This window comes from Malaclemys terrapin, chromosome 1 (assembly GCF_027887155.1).
Source record: "Malaclemys terrapin pileata isolate rMalTer1 chromosome 1, rMalTer1.hap1, whole genome shotgun sequence".
Taxonomy (NCBI): domain Eukaryota; kingdom Metazoa; phylum Chordata; order Testudines; family Emydidae; genus Malaclemys; species Malaclemys terrapin.
Window position 1 is genome coordinate 195,733,409 of NC_071505.1, and position 20,899 is coordinate 195,754,307.

The following is a 20,899-nucleotide window of genomic DNA, read 5'->3' on the forward strand; positions in this document are numbered from 1 at the left end:
TTCCTTATCATTAAGGCCCTGAGTCAGCAAGGTACCTAAACACAGACATTACTTTAAGTACATGAATCGTCCCACAGAAGTCAATGTGGATGTCAAGGAGTAAATGTGACGCCATTGGTTGCTAAAAGCAGTTTAGTTAACAACTCTGCTTTTTATATCATAGCTTTTTCCAGTAGGGCAGCTACATGTAAATATGGACTGTATTACCAGGCTCTGTCCCCTTCGAGTAGTCATTTAATCCTATGCTATGGTGTACTTGGGGTTTTTATGGTACCCCGCTCATATGTATCTTAACTTTCGGCTTTTATATTCAATGAGACACAAGCAATAAAAAAAGAAGTCACATTCATGTGATTCCTCCTCTACCCCCCCCCCCCAAACCCTATAGTACTATTGCTCTAACACCTAAGGGATCACTAGAACTGAAAAGGACAATTTGGAGTGAAGGTGAAGTGCTGTCAAATGTACAAAGTATAGTTAGTTTCACTGTTTCCTTCTGCAATTTCTACATAACAATAAAGAGAAAACACACGGGGGAAAAAACCCAAATAAACCAACTGCTGTATACTTTCTTTGGCTTACAGAATGCACGGATAAATAAGAATTAAAAAAACACCACAAAAAGATTTCATGAATTATTTCCACAATACAGCTTTGAAATAATTTGATTATGAGGAAAAACTATAACACAATGCAAGGGTTTTGGTGCATGATGTGATATTCCTTCTCAAATGCTGAACTACTAAAATCATTAAGGTATGTGTGTCTGTATATTACAACCCCTGCCCTTCCCCAAAGTTAGGGAACCATGCTGGATCTGATCTTGCAAGGTACTGTGCTGCCCCCATGCCCATTGGTATTCTTCACAGATCATTGCAGGAGGCATTCAGCACTTGAGAGGATTGGACCCAGTGTTAACGTTAAGTGCTCAATCTTGCTGAACTCTGTGGCAAAACTCATCTTTACGTAGATGGGAGCAGGCTGTAGGTGAACTACTGGTATGTGCCCATCTATTTCCATAGGATTGAGTGTTGCTAGCTCTTGCAATTTTAACAGTGAGCTTTCCAATATGAGATTTTATTTAAAGCCCCAATGCTTGGAAATAAAATGATTACATGAGACTCTCAGCTTTCATTTAAAAATAAGAGTAAGTTCCTAGTCCTCATGGTTGCAGAGGAAAGCTTGAAAAACATGACAGAGTGAAGGCTCAGAAACCAGAGGGCATATAACCCCCTCACATTTATTTTTAATCTAAATTTTTTGGGGGTGTGTGTGTCTGGATCATGATTTTGAACATCTGAAATACTGAGGATTTGAACTGTCAGTTTGGGTTCACAACTAGTGACTATGGCTAACATGTTCTCAACACTATCTACAGTGATTTCTAGAAGAGGGGGAAATGACCTAGCCACATGTGGCAAATCTTAAATCACTATCCATCTGAACAGGGCTATTTTGGAGGGGCCGTTGAGAAGTTTTTAATTTAACAACAAAAATTAAGACCCCCTTTTATCCCAAATGCCTTTGTCCCCTCCATCTTGAGAACAGGCTACTCTAGTCTCCACCTTAGTTCCCCACCACCAAAACTCAAATTTTGGCAGTCATCCAAGACTTCCATAAAAATGAAGAGTTACTGGTCTCCTGGGGGGTGCAGGAGGGAGCCTCCTGCTTGCATTCTGCCAAGATGAATGTAATCCCTCACACCAATTTAAAAAATGAACCACACAAGGTTTTGTACACGAAAATCCCAACTCAGTAATTTAACTTATTTAGTGTCAAATGTTTGGTTTACTATCAGTGATTCCTTTCACTCATCAGGGCCTAATCCTGCACTTCCTAGGTTCTTGTATACTATGGTGATATCTATGCACCTTAGGAAAACTTGAGTTTAGAAAGGCCACGACATTCAGGGTTTAATTTTGTTTTTCCTCCTTTCAGCAAATAGCATCACTAAGGGCAAGTTTACACTTAAAACGCTGCATCAGGGCAGCGCTGAATTGTGCCACTATAGTGCTTTAAATAAAGACACTCTAAACTACAGGAGAGCTCTCCAATCGGCATAATTAATCTGCCTTTCATGGAGGGGGAGAGGTAGGTTGGTATAACTACATTGCTCAAGGGTGTGGATTTTTAAACATCCCTGAGCAACGCAGTTATACCAATATAAGTCTGTAGTGTAGACCAGATCAAAAACTTTAAATAGGGCAGGGATCTCTCTTTTACCTACCATTACGTGCAAACAACACCTAACAAAGTCAAGGGGAATTGTGTGTGCACCAAAGAAGTGCAGGGTCAGCCTTTTGGTGCTGATGGCATAAACTGTTGTAAAGTAGATATGGAATCCTAATCTCAGTTTTTTGCAAGTCAGTAAAAAGGAGAAACAGTCTCAAATATGTTAAAGTAGGACTTTAACCTAATCCCAAAGCCATAATGATTTCAGATTTAAAAAAAACCAACAACCCACAACAGAAAAACGCCACAAAAGCTGTAGAGTGCATAGTTATAGTACAAAAAATTGCAACTGCAACAAACTTAAGATTTTTTTAAAATAGTGTTTAAAAATGCCTTCAAGTATTTATAACAACAAATACAGCAAGACTGTTGACAGTACCTATTTTCTGTAAAATGGTATGCATGACAGCACTGTCACAGTCCTATTACTAGGCCAAATAAAATGTATTTGGAACTAGAGGCTCAGTTAAAAGCATTTGGTGGTTCATTTCTTTGGATATTTTATTTTTTGCTAAACATTCCCCCTCCCCCCCCCCCCAAGTTTTATAACCTTCAGCACATCTTTGCTAAGGAATTTGGAGCCTACCACAAGTATTGAAAGCTCTTAGTTCAATTATTCAAGTTTCCATTTTGGGAAAATATGCCTTTAAGGCTAAGGCCCAATACTGCCATCCTTACTCAGTCAAATGTCTTACTGAAGTCTTTGGGCCAAATTCACTAGTGACAGAAACAGGCACAACTCTGTTCACTTCAATGGAATTGCATCAGTTTAGATCAGTGGTGATATTGGTGCAACAGGCATGTTTGCCTGGGTAAAGACAGCAGGATTGGGTGCTATGTTCTCAACAGGGAATGCATATATGGCAAAGGAATGTGTAAACAGGCATATATATGAAAAATATGTAATCTGTAAAATGTATCTAGATACAGAAGTTTTAGTCCCCTCTTAGGCAGTTTAACTAAGTGAGAACTACAATTTTTCTTTTATCAGATATTAAAGAAAGGAGCTAACTACAATATCTTTTAAAACACACAAAAAACCCAAACCAAAAAAACCCTTACCATATGACAAAACTTGTAAACTTGTAACTGAAGGAAGGGAAAGAGAAACATTTCAAAAATTCTGTTTTCCAGGCTACTGGTAACTAGCAAATCAGACCATGAACTAATAAAAATCTAAGTAGGATTAAACGTGATCTACACAACATTTATTGCTCCTAACTTTGCTTTTGATATGGTTGCTAGTATACTTGTCTACAAAAGTACTGTAGATAAGGGTGTAGAGTCCCCAAAATAAAACTGTTGCATTAGCACTTATAGCTTCTCATATAGTGGGGGAAATAGAAGTAACAGTAAGACCTTTTAAATACTTTGTTTGCAAATGGGAACAAAGTAAACCTAGAAAAAAAGGGGTTTTAGCATAATATATGCACATAATTAAATATTCTAGGATACAGCTTTGCATAATCATCAATTATTATGGCTAACATCAAAGGTAAACGTCTACCTACACTGATTTACAAGTTATTACAGCAGGTTGTACTAATCAGCATTTAATTTCCTTTTCCAGAAACAAACCGGTTTCCAAATTATAACAGGAACCAGATCAGAGTCTCTTGGCTTCCACTTTCAGCCTGTCTAGAAACCCAAGTTGAGATCTGCATTGCTACTATTGTTTCTTATTACAGAACCACAAACCACAATGGTACGTTACCTCTTTACAGTGGTCCAGTCATCTACCTAGAAACCAAGAAGTCATGTTGGCTAGAAGTTAAATGTAAGCTAGATTAAATATTCTAAACTTAAAAAAAGGTGAGCCTCCCCAGTCACACCACTTCCACAGTCCAACCCACCTTCTCTACCCCCATCCCTCCCAAAAATAAAAATCTTATCACTAGGAGTGGTAGATTCAAGCCTTCTTCAAATCAGGATTGAATGCAGAGTGACAACTTGGATTGGAGTGGGGGAGAAAACATGTTGTCATCATACAATCAACACTATTTATGCTTAGGAGTAGGCTGGTGGGGACAGGAGGATCCTTCTTGCTTAAAGGCTTTTAAAAAAAATAAAGTTTTTTGGAAAAATAAAAGCCAAGCTTTGTCTGCTTATTCTGGAACCACTGCATTTGTGAATATCATTTTATGCATGTCACAATCTGTGTTTACATCTTCTAGTATTGTTTTGTAAACCGCTGATCAATTGATGTGCAAGTATCATTTAGAGAGCATTAGGTTTTATACACATGGCTCCATGGAAGTGCCATTCAGCTTGTTCTTGCTTTTGTTCTTAGAAAGAATTTTCTTGTGAAGGATGCGTGTTAGCGTTGTTCCCTTCCTTCGGGTTTCATCAGATGTTGGCTGCTGCAGGTAAACAAGATCATTGTGTGACTGGCTCATTCCTGGATCCTTCTGATGATGCCGCCGACGGAAAAACAGCTTTGCACTTTTTTTCAAAATTCCACCTGCAGAGGTGAATGAGATGGAGAATTTAGATATAAATATGCTTTCCCCGATGGATCACCATTTTATTTTGTTTTAACATTCTATTTAAAAAATCATTTTTAGTGTGTTTCCAATTTTAAATTATGCCCTCTGAAATACTTAGTGTGAAAGACAAGCTAGGAAACCAAGAATGTTCTGTACTGGAGCAAGAATATTATGAACGTTCTCTAGGTTAGATAACATCAATGCTCTATCAAAGTTCTGTTTTGTAGCTAGTCACAATAACTTACGTTTTCCTGTACACGATCTGTGCTGTCAACTAGATGCTTACATGACAGAATGCATCTACACTGTATGCTACTGTATTTCCAGCAACATGCACATACCTCCTCCCTCCGCCCCAAAATGGAACAATTTTGGGAAAGTCTAGGCTCTTAAGTTAGTGAAAGAGCAAGTGTGTGTATATATATTCTTTCACCTCCCCTCAACTCCATGGAAATAGCGCTTTTCATTCTAACCTAATCACTCAGATTCATGAGGACCTACAGCAACTATAGATCTCTATTTATGCACAGACACTTACAGGTAATAGAAAAGCCAAGAAGAAAATATTATCTGCAACAAAAGCAACGTAGGCATTCACTGTTATTGTTAAGAGGAGCACTAAAGAGAATGTCAGTTTTCCTTCAGTCCTCGAAAAAAGAGCGTGGTTGAAAAGGACAGAGATGCTATTACAGAACAAGGTACAGATGAGAATTGTTTATATTGGAGATCCTTTGAATTCTCCAGCTTTTCAGGGCCAATCCACGAGTATTGTAGACTTCCCTTCCATTTGCTTAGTTTCAGTTGCTCTCTTAAAGCCCATGATACGTGCATAGCATTCATTGTGAGCTGCAACATTCCAGGATCTTTGAGTTCTCACATCTCATTCAGGTTGATTTAATCCTTCCAATACACTAGGAAGTACAGCATATGGTACGGGGGAAGAGATATGAAATGAATGGGATGACAGGTTCAGAAATATACACACATTCTACCCTCCTCCCTCCAGATATCTAGTGCATAGATTGCTGCTGAAATAGCAAGGAAGCTGGGGGGGGGGGGGGGCGGGGAGAGAGAGTATACAGCTAGTTTATGCACAAGATGAAGTTGGCATTTAAATTCCAAGTTCAGGATCCCCATTGGCATCTGTAAATGCTAATTTATTCAGAGCAATACAAGCCATGTGCCTGTACAAGTCAGTGTGTGTATTATAGGTGGAGCTGGTACCTACAGTTAAGTTGCCCAACACTTGCCATTATAAATGTCCTGTTGTCAGATGCTTATAACTTTGCCTAACTTTAGCTGACTGGGCATGGAAAGTGGCTAAATTTCTTCATTTTTAAAATTTCAGCAGAAAGAAATTCAATTGTTTCAGAAAACGAGGCTAGGGAAACATGCATTGTTTTTCCCATGTTAAAAACATTCTTTCAAGTGTTTCATTGAGATGCTCTTCGCATTTGGCAGGGAGCCTGCTGTCAAGGATGTGCCATTTGCTGTTTCCATGAGGGGAAAAAAAAAAGAAAAAAAAAAAAAAAAAAAAGCCCAAATCTGGACTAGTAATAAATCTTTGAAAAAGTCTCAGTTTGCACATGCTCAGAACAGACTTTAGCCGCCAAACTCTTCAAAATCCCTCGCCAGTTTGTCGTCAAGCAGGGTTGTTAAAATGAACAGACATAAGTAGTTACATACTAAATTAATACCCCAATTACACGAAAAATACTTCTAATAATACAGTCCTGATTAATGCATGAAAAGGCAAGCGTGTCATGTGTTATGCGGTCATGCCAACTACAGCCTGTCTCCCCTCAATAAACTTGCATATGTAACACAAATCATCAGTAATCTTTTCTTTCTGTAAGAAAATGGATTGCTTTTGGGAGCCAGCAGTCCCCCACTTCTAAGAATTCTCTCTTCTGTAAGTGATCCTGTTTTGTGTGTGCAAAACAGTGTCTGATACAAAACCCTGAAGTTAAGAGGAGAGGTCAGCCAACATTGGTATTAAAAGGAAGGTCTAGCAATACAGATTTAAAATGACAAACTTGGTTTTGTGCACAGTGGGGTGGTGGCATTTTCATCTCCTCCTCTAGAGGGTTCATGCAGATTGGAAATTGGCAGTTAAAGTGAAGAACTTGGGGGGAGTGCAGCTGAGGACCCCAAACAGTGAGCATCAAGTACTCATTATCTTCTTCTCTGGAGCTCAAACTAGTACAAGAGAACAAAATGTGGTCTCCATTACTAACTTGCCAGTGCTGTACAGTCACAATAGCTTGTATTCACACCACTATCTAATCTAACGAGTCTAGCTAGGTTCTTTTATTGGCACCCATCACCATCTTGATGCCATTCGCTTTGCTTTGCTGTCATTACCTATGAATGCATAAACCAAGGCAGACAGGGAACTTTTTACATTATACTGTCCTGGAAGTAGGATATGGCTACCATTATTGTCAATGGAGTCTCCTGTCAAATGCATCATATTAAGACATACCCTAATGAAATTCAGTGCAATATCCTTACAATTAATACAAGATTAGTTGTCCTGTACAACAACATTGTTCCCCACTCCCACTCAAATTGATTATTGAAGAATTGTATTTAGTACATTTTTTGTTTAATTAATGAGTTTTGTATCCCGTGTCTCCATATTATTCGTGGCTTTGGACTAAAGCCCCTCCTTCTCCCAGTCTTCTCTATTCCACAAAAGTAACTTTCATCCAGGAAGTGCAATATAGTTATTTAATACATGCCTCTGCTTTCACTTTGGTACTGCTTATACTTTAATGATCAATCTATACTTCTGGAAGCAGGAGTATCTTTCTTTCAGGAGGTGCTGCTGGTGAAACAGCCAGGTTAGCTGGGCAGTAGGATGGAAACACAAGTGACTGGAAACAGGTGAAAGCAAATACAAAATCAACTTGTATTCTCATGCAATCCTTTTGTGGGGCACGTAGAATCCTTAGCAAGCACTCTGAATGAGTTCAAGTCACGTTTGAGTCTTAATTGTTTTGCTTGGCTCCATAAAGGCAAACAAACGTGCACTATGTATGTAATGAATAATACGGTTTTTGAAATGATATTGCAATATTTTAAATATAAAGATATTATAGCTCAAATAATTGGGGATTGTTAGGAAAGAGTGTTAGAAAGCCATAAACAATTTGTAAAACACACAGTATTCATGTATGGGTATGTAATCATCTGTAGTTTGTACATGCATGTCTTTGGTAGGCTCCTACAGGGATGAATGCCATAGAAATACAGCGAGATGTCAGTAAAATTGCAGTAATTATCCAAGTTTCCCCAATCTGTTATCTTCAATCTGGACAGAGGAGAGGGGAATCTTCTCCCCCACACTCCCAAATCAATTATTTGTAAGGGTAACACACTTAAATTAGAATGACTTGCTACTACAGACTAAGCTGCTAAGAACTCTCTACAGAAACAAAGGTATTGCGGAGAGAAGGAAAAAACCCAACCCTGACACAGGGAAGAGGATAACAGGTGAGAAAACAAACAAAAGTTTTGCTTCACTTTTGCAATAAGTGTCTCACAGTAAAGCTACATTTTCTTTAATAAAAGTAAAACAAAAATAACTTACTGTGTAGGCAATTAATTCAGGTTGGCATAGTAGTCCTCTTAAGTTTACAAAAGGCATGAGTAAGAAAGATGAAGTCAGAAAGGTAATAAGAGGTAAAAAGCAACACAGGCAAGAGCAAAAATAATAATGAAAGACAGTACAAATTGTGAACCATTAACATTGTACGTGAAGGATTTTTTTTGGCTAAGTAGAACATTTAGCAAACGCTTCCCCTGCAAAACGAATGCAGATGTGAGTTTTTAAACAACAAACATCTTGTACTAGCATAACTTAGTGGGGGGCGGATGGGGGAAAAGAGGAAATATTCCTGTCTTACTTCACAAAAGCCATGATGCTATAGAGAACACAACACACAAGAGCCCCACAGTTAGACTGTGAATTTTTTTTCTGACAGGCTTTAGTGTAGAACAACATTGTGCTATTTGTGGAGTGTGACACAAACATCCTCACAATATGCAAGAATGTGACACCTGATGTTTTTTTGCACTCATGTATTGCATCATGAACTCAGAATGTTTCTACTGAAGAGTTAGGAGATGGTGAACACAATTATTTTAAAAATAGAAAAGAGAGTAGCATTTAAGTCTGAGCAGTCAGATTGTACAGAGAAAAGAGTATGTTTTTATTGTAACTGCATTTTTAACAACAACCCCACCCAAACAGCTACTCAAATGTAAGTTTTTGTTTTCCGAAGGTAAATTTTGAAATGAGTCCAGAGGCTTAGTAACAGTGTACCCTGGAATCACACATTTCCTAATATTCAGGTCTCAAAATATGAGAGAGTTACGCACAGGCAAACCCACCCTCTATAAAAGAACTTCTTAATGGCCAGCTTATGGACACATTTGCCAAACTGCTCATTTACCTTGACAGCTTCAGGTAAGGTGCTAACAATAAGTGACTGCGAGGAAAGACAAGATGGGAAAATCATGACAGAATGGGAGAAACCTCAGCACGTAAAGATCCACGTTATATTTTATGGCAGAGATTATGAATTTAAAGCACGAGAGATAAAAATTTTGTGGTGGGGTTTTCAGTACTATTCCTGAAGGCCATAAAAAAAAGAGTCAGAAAAGGTCTTGAGGGGGATGGCATACATAAGAACTTTGGCAGCTACTGGACAATGGCCCTTAGACTTGCCTCTCTCCTACACTAGTAACAGGCAAGTGGGTGAGTGGAGTCCATTGAACACAATGTTCCCAGCTCACCTCCCACCTGGTTTCTTTCAGGTTCAAAATCCCACCAGCCACAGAACAGAAGCAGTGAGACTCAAATTCGTCTCCAAAGTTACTATGAGGACAGGGGAAGAAAAATCTAATGAGCCACCAGGCACAAGACGTGCCCAGGTCATTTGCAGCCTACAGACACACTCAGGCAAGTATCAGTTATGATGATAAAACAATTTGTCCTTCATTTAAAGAAAACAATCACATCCTGTGTGTCACTCTCTTTTGTAAACACCTGTATTATTGAAAAAGGCACGAGGGGAGAGGGACAAACTATTCAATGGGTAGTTTAATATGCACAAAGAGTAAAAAGTTTATCAGGGACACAAATATCCTTTTGTGGGGAGGGTCAGGGGGAGGGGACAGTGGGAGGTTGTGCACAGAGGGGATGGTGGAGGGGATTGTGGATGTGTACTGTTTTCTCTCTTTATTTGGGCCCTCACTACTCTTGATCTTAATTTACCAGAAAGAATTTGCATCAGGGAATTTGCAGTTTGGTCAGTGATCTTCTTAGAGAAGCCAGATGACTGAATGGATTTGGAGCAATTTACCCTCTCTCTCCTGGAACAAGTCTTTCCATATCGTGATGGAGGGGCACAGTGCAGGGAAGCCTGTACTGTATTTTTGTGGTTAACTAGAGGATTTCATTCTTCAGGGTTATCAGTCAGGCACTTTTTACCAGCACCAAATCCACTTGGAAGTTTAAGAAGGTAAGAACAGAAAAGAATCACCCAATAGTGCTGCTTGACAAAGACACTGAAGTTCAGCTATAGAAATCAGTACTTTGATACAATACTAGGCAAGTGTCAAGAGAGCTCATATACCTTTAGATTTTTTCACACTCTCAGATTCCGAGACACTTAATGAACTCCCGGACACCTCTTCACAGTCCTGGTCTAAGAGTGCATTGCTGGTCCATTGTTGGCTGCTGTTATCCAAGTCCCACGCATTATGGCTATTTTCCTCTGGGTCAGTGGCAGGTAGCATTTGTGAAGCAGCTGGTGGTAGTTTTTTATTGGGAACTTCTGTGGTAGAATCCCCCACCATGGAAGGGGCTTCCTCTTTACATGAGTCATCCATGGCTGCTGCATAGTCCATCATCAGTGCAGCTTCACTGTCCTGAGATAAGGAGGTCTGCCACAGAGAGAGAGAGAGAGGGGGGAAAAAAGACACTATTTACTGGACAAACCAATCTCCACCCCAAGGGTTTTATTCATTTTTTGCACCCTGTTTGCATTGCCCAGATACTGCCAAAATTCCACAGTATCGCATATTCTCTTTGCTCCTTTTCTAAGCAGAGCACAGAGCTAAATTAACTTTGGTTTTAACAAAAGGATTAGGGCTTGGTTTAAAAAAAAAAAAAAAAAATCCACTGACCAGTAGTGATTACTGCAGTGGAAGTCTTTCCTTTGCAAGTAAGCATCTGTGTGGAAGGAACTAAAAAGATATCTTCCAGAAAAATCTAAGCTTTGGTTAAAAAAAAAAAAAAAAAAAGGTTTGAAGACCTTATGGTGGCAAAGGAACCTTTATGAAAGTCTGCTGCATTCAAGTCTATGTAGTGCCTCATTCCCATTTTGCAGACAGTTTCAATGCTGCTGCTCCGAGCTTTCACAGCACAGTGCAGACAGACAAGGGTTATGTCAGCTTGCACTGCTTCTCCTCAGAACCCTACAAGTAGCTGTGAAAAGTGACAAAAAACGGCAGTAAATTTCACTGCACGGCAGCTTGGAAAAATGAGAAGCAGCAGAGGCCTTGGAGCTCTTCGGTAGGGAGAATGAACAAGATGGGGGCTGGGCGAGAGCAGCCAGAAGGCTATATGAGGACAGGGAACATAAAGAGACAAAAGCTTCTTCTTTTTTCCAGCAGCCGGAGAGAGTGGTGGGACATTTAAAAAAAAAAAAAAAATCAACTACCTCTTTTACAGGGAGCTTAGTTTGAAAGATGAAGCCCCCATGCCCAGTCTAGGGACTGTAGCCTGGTAGCAATTCCAACACCATCTCCTTGCCTCGCAGCTGGAATTCTCACCAGGCTCTTGAGCCTGGACATGTCCTCCCCAACTCTAACCACAGCCCCATCTCCCAAGATAACGGCCTCTATCTAATAAAGTTAGTCGTCTAGCTAAATTGTGTCTGATTAACTCTCTGCTTTTAGGCTTAACTTGCAACACTTAATTTCTGAAGCAACAAGGATATAAACTCCAGCTTCTGCAAAAACTGTCAAATGGAAGAGAGCAGAGTGCGTGTTCAAGTATCATACTCAGCAAAGCGAAGAGTCTCTTCAGTGTCGGGCATTACATACAAGTGTGACTTTGAACTCTACCTTGGACACCCCTGATATGATAATGGTGCTTTTCTTTCTTGGAGATTTCAGCTTCTGCTTTGCAGACTCACTTAACTGTCGAATGGCTGCTTCAGCAACTGGATCAGTGCCATTCAACACCAGCAGCTCTGAAAAGAAAGGAAAGTGCTTTAAGATAAAAAGTAGGCAAGGGTTTAAGTGCAGAGCAAAGCATAAGAGCAGGAAAAGGAAGACAGCTTGAATTTTAAACACAAAAATAGAGAGATCAACAGAAATCATGTAACTAAAACACCACATAACCAAACGTAAGCCAAATAATCATTTTACTATTAGTTTCCATTCCATTCCCAAATCCTTCCTTTGTATCCTGGAATAGGTATGTCATTCACTCTTCCAAGACTGTACATGAAGCTTCAGAGTCTCTCTGGACACAGAATAATAGAATTGTCAGACTGGAAGGGACCTTGATCGGTCATCTAGTTCTGTCCCCTGAACTCATGGCAGTACTAAATCTTATCTAGCTCAGTGGTCCCCAAACTTTTCAGTTGCACCCCGCCTTACCCCCGTCCGCGCCTCCCCCCGCCCCCTCTTGAGCCAGAGACAGGGCGCGGACGGGGTAAGGGAGCCGAGGCTGGGGGTAGGTTTGGGGCCAGGAACGGAGCCATGGCCAGGGGCTGAGGCTGGGGCCAGGAGTGGAAGCCACGTTCAGGCTGCAGTCGGGGGCCAAGACTGGAGCGGGGACGGAGCTGGGGCCAGGAGCAGAGCCACAGTCAAGAACCAGGGCCACGGCAGGGAGCAGGGCTGGAGCGGAGCTGGGGATGGATCAGGGCTGGGTGGCGCTCCGTCACCACCCCTTGGGAGTTAGCCTGGGTCCCGCCCCCTCAGAAGGTTCCTCCATGCTCCCCTGTGGGGGGAGCACCCCACAGTTTGAGGACCCCTGATCTAGACTTTCCCTGACAGGTGTTTGCCTAATCTGGTCTTAAAAACCTCTTTGGGCAATTTATTCCAGTGCTTAACCACTTTAACAGTTAGGAAGTTTTTTCTAATGTCCAACCTAAATCGTCCTTGCTGCAATTTAAGCCTATTGCTTCTTGTCCTATCCTCAGTGGTTAAGGAGAACAATTTTTCTCCCTCCTCCTTGTAACAACTGTTTATGTACTTGAAAACTGTTTTCATGTCCCCCCTCAATCTTCTCTTCTCCAGACTAAACAAACCCCAATTTTTTCCAATCTTCCCTCATAGATCATATTTTCTAGACCTTTAATCATTTTTGTTGCTCTTCTCTGGACTTTCTCCAATTTGTCCACATCTTTCCTGAAATGTGGTGCCCAGAACTGGACACAGGACTCCAGCTGAGGCCTAATCAGCATGGAATGGAGCGGAAGAATTGCTTCTCATGTCTTGCTTACAACACTCCTGCTAATACATCCCAGAATGATATTTGCTTTTTTTTGCAACAGCATTCACTCATATTTAGCTTGTGATCCACTATGACCCCTAGATCATATTCTGCAGTACTCCTTCCTAGGCAGTCATTTCCCATTTTGTATGTGTGCAACTGACTGTTCCTTCCAAAGTGGAGTACTTTGCATTTGTCCTTATTGAATTTCATCCTATTTACTTCAGACCATTTCTCCAGTTTGTCCAGATAAATCTGAATTTTAATCCTATTCTCCAAAACACTTGCAACCATTCCCGTCTTGATATCATCTGTAAACTTTATAGAAGTGTACTTTCTATGGCATTATCAAAATCATTGATGAAGATACTGAACAGAACTGGCCCAGAACTGATCCCTGCAGGCAATGTTCCCTCTAATTTTTTCCATCCATGTGCGGAATTAATTTTGTTATGTGCATCAATATCGAGGTAATGTGCGGCACCAGTGGAAACAAAAAAATCTAGATATAATATATATATATTTTTAAAGTTACCATAGGGATAATTACTCCAGCCAGGACAGGTTAGGCATTTTAGAACTCACTACTGACTGAAAGAATTAAATTTAAGCATAAGAGAAATAAAATAAAATGCACAGACCAGTCAAAAAACTAAAAGAATAAAATTAGAGAATATATGTACAATTCAGGAAATACCAAGAAGTAACAACACCACAAATATGTGTTGTAGACGAGTGTGAAAGAGAGAGAGAGAGAGTGTGTGTGTGTGTGTGTGTCTCTCTCTCTCTCTCTCTCTCTCTCTCTCTCAGAGAGCTGGGGAAGTCTATGAGAGAACATGTGCTGTCTTTTTAAGGCACTCGCCAGAAGGCTCAGACCACATCAACTGCCAGCAGCTCTCCTGCTCCTGAGCCCTGTCCCCTCTCCCCTGCTCTGTGGAGATGGCGTACATGGGCGGGGGAGACGGACACCCTGACATCAGCGCCTCTCCTCCTCCCTCCCTCCCCCATTCTGCACAAGCAGGAGGGTGCCAGGAGCAACTGGCCAGGGGCTCCAAGGCAGAGGGCAGGAGCAATGCGGTTGCAGAACAGCAGGGGGAGGGGCATATGAACACATGCTGCTGTGCGCGGCTCTGCTAATCAAGTGTGTGGCACCTGATTCACTCCTAGGCCACCACGCGACCGCGCAACTTAGAGTGAACACAGCCTGCAGGATCCCACTCGATATGCCCTTCAATCTTGACTGTGAACCAATGATAACTACTGTCTGGGAATGGTTTTCCAACCAGTTATGCACCCACCATATAATAGCTCCATCTAGGTTGTATTTCTCTGGATTGTTTATGAGAAAGTCATGTGAGACAGTATCAAAAGCCTTACTAAAGTCAATATTTACCACGTCTACTGCTTCCCCCCTTTCCACAAGACTTGTTACCCTGTCAAAGAAAGCTATCAAGTTGGTTGAAATGTTATAAATGAAGTAAACAAATAGGCCTTAAAGAAGCCTAAGCCAAAACAAAACCGAAAGCATTTAAAGAAATCTGCATGAACTCCAGTCACTGCACTGATGTACAACAGCTTACCTACCATGGATCTTTGTCCTTGGGCCAGCAGATCTTCATCGTCCAGCAAACCCTCCAACTGTTTCAGGAACTGTGTGAATTGGCTCCAGAGAGTGTGCTATGTACTCTAATCTCTACCCCCAAAGGAGCAGTAAATTCCATAGCATGTGCCATTTAAAGATGACATAATGAGTCTCTACCATTATTAATTTCTATGATACTATAGTTCCAAGAAGGGAGTGATGTTCACTGTGACACAAGGAGTGAAGGACACAAGGACAGTGGATAAAGGAATTTTTTTTTTTTTTTTTTTTAAGTGCATTGCAGGAAGACATCCACAAGACCATATAAATAAGGACACTGAAAATTCAAAATATGGAGGGGAAAAAAGGGTGTTTGCTCTTATATACACTTGAAGAGTTTGGGTCTATATTTAAATACATTAAAAAGCATATGTAACCACATGCCAAAAGTGAATTCAATAACGGTTCTACCGCCACCATCCCTACCTAGTATTTTAAACACACTTCATCTTCTATCTCCTGGGTGATTTACAAAAGGTAGAGAAGCAGGCACAGTGAGAATACACGAGTTGCTTAAGGTCACAAAGTGAGTCAGTGGCAGAGCTAGAAGAGAATCCAGTCTTCTGACTTCCATAGGCGGTCTCTCTCTCCCACTAATTTAGACACAAGGGAGAGTGCACCCCCTCTGACAGGAGGACTCAGCAGTGGTCCCACTCACAAGGGCTTTTGTGCACCATCCCCTCCGGTGGAAGAAGTTTAGGAATTGTGGATTAGGGAGTCTTTGTACCTTCCTAATTCCATGGAGCCCAGGGATTTGTAGGAAAGAGATATTTAGTTGACAAGTAAAGAGGAGCCAACCTGGCTGCTTCTCCATTGGCTTCCCTTCTCTCCTAACAGCACAGCTCCTTGACAGATTTTCAGGAAGTTAGGAATTAGTTACACGCAGACTTCTACACTAACTGTAATATTTACTAACATAAATGCTATGATACCTGCCAGAAGGCACTAAGGCATGGGTCCTGCTGTTAATTTAATGTTTTAGGATAATCTATGGCATAGCAGAGAAAAAGGGATATAGATACAGGCTTTGGAGGTTTCTCTCTTACCTGTATCCGAAGAGGATAACACTTTGCTCACCGGAGCACCTTGACAATGGATTGCTTGAACTGAGAAATCCTTTTCAATCACTTTCACTTTAGCAGGAGTTTTCACAGGAGAATCTGAGAAGCAAGTTTCTCATTTATTATCTCTCACCTAGATACTCTGGTGATAGGTATTTTAGAAATGTGTATAACAAAAATAATGGGCATCTGAAAAAGTGCTTTTACTGATACAAATTACCATTTGAAAAAACCTGTCGTATAATTCTGAGCAAAAGTTCTGTCACTGGTAAATGCCAAATATTCAGTCTTAAAATGAGCTAATTTTTCTGTTTATATTTTTGATTTTAAAACATTCTAGACAAAAGAGCCACGTAAATAAAACTAAAAAAAGTTTGTGCAATGATTTGACGACGGTAGCTCATATCTACATTTACACGCACAACATTTTAAGAGGGTTTTAACTTCGTGCCTGTCACAGAAGGACTAACAACACTAGTTACAGCAAGGCACAGTCTGGACCAACACTGGACAAGCGTCCTCGCACAACACTGCCAATCCACTTTAAAAATAGTTATAGCAATCAGGATTAGAAAGAGCCAGCCAGGTCTGTAATAAGCACAGACTCTGGCAGTCTCATCAAGTTGTATGGTAGTGTTGTAATGTGGACAAGCATCCACCAGAAGCCAAACTCATTTTCATTATGATCTAAGACAAAAAGTCTAATATTATAAATAAAGTGTAGACATTACTGAGTGCTCTGAGAGCAACAACAACTAAGGTAAGTGACACAGGGAGCTCTTGGTGCTGACTGGCAGAGTATGTAGAGAGTGCATACAGTGTTAAAGGGATCCCCTGGGCTGGGTATCTGCATAATAATTCACTGAAGGGTGATACATGGGGTCTCTACCAAGAGTTGGTAGCCCACTGGTCATGATAATCATTGAGAAATGTATGTGCAGATAATACTTAAAGGAGTTATGTATCTATACTTAAAATTATGTTTTTAAAGTCTTGGAGTTAAGGGAGGTCACCAAGAGGTGACATACCTCAGAAATATTCCTTTCAGGCAGGAGGTAATTAGCACCTATCTGTCAGGCCTATTGTGTATTGTATGTTTTCAGGCTCAGGGCACATCTTCACTGGCAACGTTAAAGCGGTGGGCGCGGCAGCACTTTAATGTGGCTTGTGTAGTCGCAGCATAGCGCTGGGAAAGAGCTCTCCCCAAAACAACCACCTCCATGAGTGGAATAGCTACCAGTGCTGGTGCACTGTCTATACTGGCACATTACAGCGCTGAAACTTGCAGCGCTCGGGGGGTGTTTTTTCACACCCCGAGCGAGAAAATAGCAGTGCTGTAAAGTGCCAGTGTAGACAAGCCCTCAGTCTGAGTTGAGAGATTGTAAAATTGAAGAGAGGAAATCTACAGGAAGAAACAAACAGCAGGGGGTGTCCTGTTTATGAATAAAGACCAAGGACTGGTCTGGTTTATCTTGAGCCAGGTCTATAGTTATAGACCTGTATTGGTACAACTACCTCACTCAGAAACATGAAGAATCCACCCCCTGAGCGATACAGTTATGCCAGCCTGACTCTCTATGCAGACAGTGCTAGGCTGACACAAGAGCTTCTCCCGCAGACACAGCTACCGCCACGCAGGGAGATGGATTAACTCCACTGACAGGAGAAGCTCTCCAAGCAGCGTAGTAGCATCTTCACTAAAGCGTTACAGTGGCGCTGCTGTAGCACCGTACGGGAAGACAAGCCCTTGGAGCACAAAGAAACACAGAATCCTTCAAAAGCAAGGTGGCAAACTGACAACATGCAGGTCTCATGAAAGAAGAGTCAAAGCCTGTCTGGCTGTAAAGCGCTGCAGGGATTTTGGGTGAGCAGTACTTTATTAGACATGAGAGGAGCTTGTTAAATAAGTCCCAGCTCCAGAAAGAGAGCTATGATTCTATTTGATATGTAACCATTTGCATACAATACTTCTACTTGCTACTACTTGAATCTCTATGCTTGGTTGAATAAACTTAGATATGATCTCACCATAAACATATCTAAGTGCTGTGTGTTTGGTGGAGCAGCGATCTGAGGTGGAACTGGTAAGCTGGCATATACTACTTTTTGGGGAGAAATGGATTTGTGCATACTGCAAATGACCAGTGGACCAGGGGCTGGCCACTCCAGGGAGACACTCAGAGAGTTCAGGGATTGGACTGTGCCTATCGCTAATCAGCAGAGTACCAGCAGTGCCTGTAAGGCCTAGAGAGGAGGGCTTATGTTGCCCGTGGCAGCAGAGTTAGGAAGCTGACTCCCGGCAGGCACAGTCAAGGCTTCTTCATACTAAGGGCAGGGAGTAGCAAGGTGCCTCATAACCTCGGGTTACCCCAGGGAAGCGTCAGTAATCAAACGGTTTAATAAGGAAGATCCCTGTCAGGAATCCTGGTCAGGTGTGAATGGTAGCTTAGAACAACACCAATCTATACTAAAGAGTTGGGGGCAGAGGAGATAAACAGGTCAAGAAATACAGAAATCAGAAGTTAATAGTTTTAAAGCAATGCATTTTCCATATAGGGAATATGGTTTACTTATATCCTCTCTCGTGGGTACGTATGCCTACGGGGATGTGGGAGGGATAAAGAGGGTGGAAGAAAAGTGGGTGACTCCACATTTCTTCCCTTCCCCCACGTGACTGACAACAGAAGTAATATACTTCAAGAAAGCATTATGCATGTTAAAGCAAGTTACCCAATTTCTGTTCTGGTAATGCTGTCCTGTATCTTTTGCACTTGGTCTATTTTTTTTCAAGTTTTCTATACATCACAAACAATCTGACATCTCATAAGAGCGCCTACATTAGCAGCTTGTTGTGTGTTTTTAGAGGGTCATGTGCCATTTTTTCCACAGGGGCAGACAGATGATCACCTTGACAGGGTATAAGAAACACCCCAAATGCAATGGATTTATACATTAATAGCAGCATCATACTATCTACTCTACTCTTTGAGATTCATGTTTTCAAAGGGAATACTAAACACACACACAAAAACCCAACCTCACCAAAGAGAGACACCCAACATTCACAGTACCAAGCAAAGGAAGTCATGATCATTTCTCACCTTACTTACCAGGAGGCAGATTCTGCTCCCACTGAAGTCATTGGCAAGACTTCCATTGACTTCAGTGGGGCAGGATCTGGCTTCATGCAAAAGAAATATTTTATCCAAAGTAACCAGGACCACATTAAAAACAAAACCAACCAACACTTAAATGGATCTAGACAATGTTCTTTTTTTCTTTCCCCATCCCCCCTGGGAACTATACTCCTAAAAACCAGCACAAACCAAACAAACAATCTTGGATTTGCATTTTAAAGTTTCACTGATGTCTTCACCTGGGCTCAGTGCAGAATGTTTCCCTTCAAGTCGAGGTTTGGTTTTCACAGCAGTGACAGTAGTGACTACAGTCCCACAAGGCATCACGGTTCGATCCTTTTCTATTTTTGTGGCAGGAAGCTGAGCAGAAACTTGCCAGGATTTTGACTCATTAGGTTCTACATAAGAGAACTAAAAAGAGAAACATTGGTAATTAAAGTAATAATTACACCTTAAAAGGACAGAGAGACACTTTGAAACAGCAGCTGGAATTGTAGAGTGGACTAGATCAAAGCACACTGATGAACTGTTAGTGCATGTTAGCAAGGTGCCCACAGACCTTTAAGCATGCACTAGGGTAGTGTGGGGCAGATTGACATCCCAGCTTGCCATGAACTAAGTGTTCGTGTAGACAAGCCCTTAGAAGACTCAAATTATTCCTTAAAGCTTTGTCCATAACAGTCACAGCTTTTGCTTTAAGTAGGTAGGGTATGATTCACTGTTACCCTGCACCTTATGCAGTCACTTACGCAAGTACAAAGCGAGTTCACAACACTACCATTTTGATTAAGTAGCACCACACTCAGTTGGCACTTCTGTAAATAGTTACAAAACATGCTGGGCAATAGTGTATTGGGCCTGTATTCTTAAAATGGATAATCTGACAGTCAAAAAGTCAACCATAAACATAAGAATGTGATACCTCTGCAGTGACCGATCCTAACACAGGGCTATGGCTGCTGGACCTGCTCTTCAGTGCAAAGCTTTGTTGTCCAGAAGGCTGTTTCCTGAACAAGTCTAAAGGTATAGTTGTCCATGCTGAAAAAGAACCTAAAATAAATGAAAGTGACATAGTAAAGTCTTGTCTGAACTGTCAATACCTTTGAAGTTATTTTGAAAAGGTGGAAAGCAGAAGCCATTACTACTTCAAACTGCTGAGGCACCTAATATTGCAAGGCATTATCTCTACAGCACAATAAGGTATTTACTTTATAAAGAGACAGGATTATTTGCAGAGGAAATTTTTAAAGAAGGATCTGTAGTTCTTGCAGGCTAGGTTTTTAGAATAGATATGACACTGCTTGACAGAAAATAAGGCAGATACTGAATCATTAATAGTTCCGTTGTTTTTTTAAATAATTTTTCCTCTGCATCCAGGACACTTGGAGAAAACAAACAAACAAAACCAACCTCTAGAGATTCTGAACACTGATGAGAATGTTCAAGATACAATCCAGCTGAATTCTTTCATTTTCTCCTCAACTGCCCTTGTCTTGTATTTCATAGATGGTGCTCGCTGGATTCATTTTGGAATGGCATAGACAACTAAGAGTACTTCCTTATGTTGGTCTTAGAGAGCAAGTTTAGAGTCTCTCTCTCTCTTTCTCTCTATCTTATAGTTATGTTAAAGTGGAATTCTATTGTTAACAAAATTAACGTGATGCTAAAACTTTGTTATGTAGGTCAATGGGCAAAATCCTAGCCCCTTTCATGTTAATGAGAGTTTTGCCACTGATTTCAATGGAGTCAGGATTTCACTCCATTAAGCAGTCAGGATTTCCATATTTCAGGGTGACAAGCGTTTATGATTCTCCTTACCGCTG

At 40.9% G+C, this 20,899-nt stretch overlaps 1 protein-coding gene across 2 annotated transcripts in view; it reads right to left on the reverse strand.

The window, feature by feature from the left end:
• Positions 1-356: 356 nt before the first annotated feature.
• C2CD2 (C2 calcium dependent domain containing 2) overlaps positions 357-20,899 on the reverse strand; it is a 47,271-nt gene continuing 26,728 nt past the window's right edge. The window contains exons 9-14 of one of the 2 annotated variants that reach the window (XM_054004823.1): positions 19,999-20,114; positions 19,316-19,487; positions 15,925-16,038; positions 11,859-11,986; positions 10,364-10,673; positions 357-4,693 (exon numbers count right to left, since the gene is read on the reverse strand). In XM_054004823.1, coding sequence (XP_053860798.1) covers positions 4,467-4,693; positions 10,364-10,673; positions 11,859-11,986; positions 15,925-16,038; positions 19,316-19,487; positions 19,999-20,114 — 1,067 coding nt within the window. In that variant the 3' untranslated portion in view covers positions 357-4,466. Of the gene's footprint in view, positions 4,694-10,363; positions 10,674-11,858; positions 11,987-15,924; positions 16,039-19,315; positions 19,488-19,998; positions 20,127-20,899 lie in introns of both variants that reach the window. The other variant, XM_054004813.1, reaches the window with a different exon arrangement.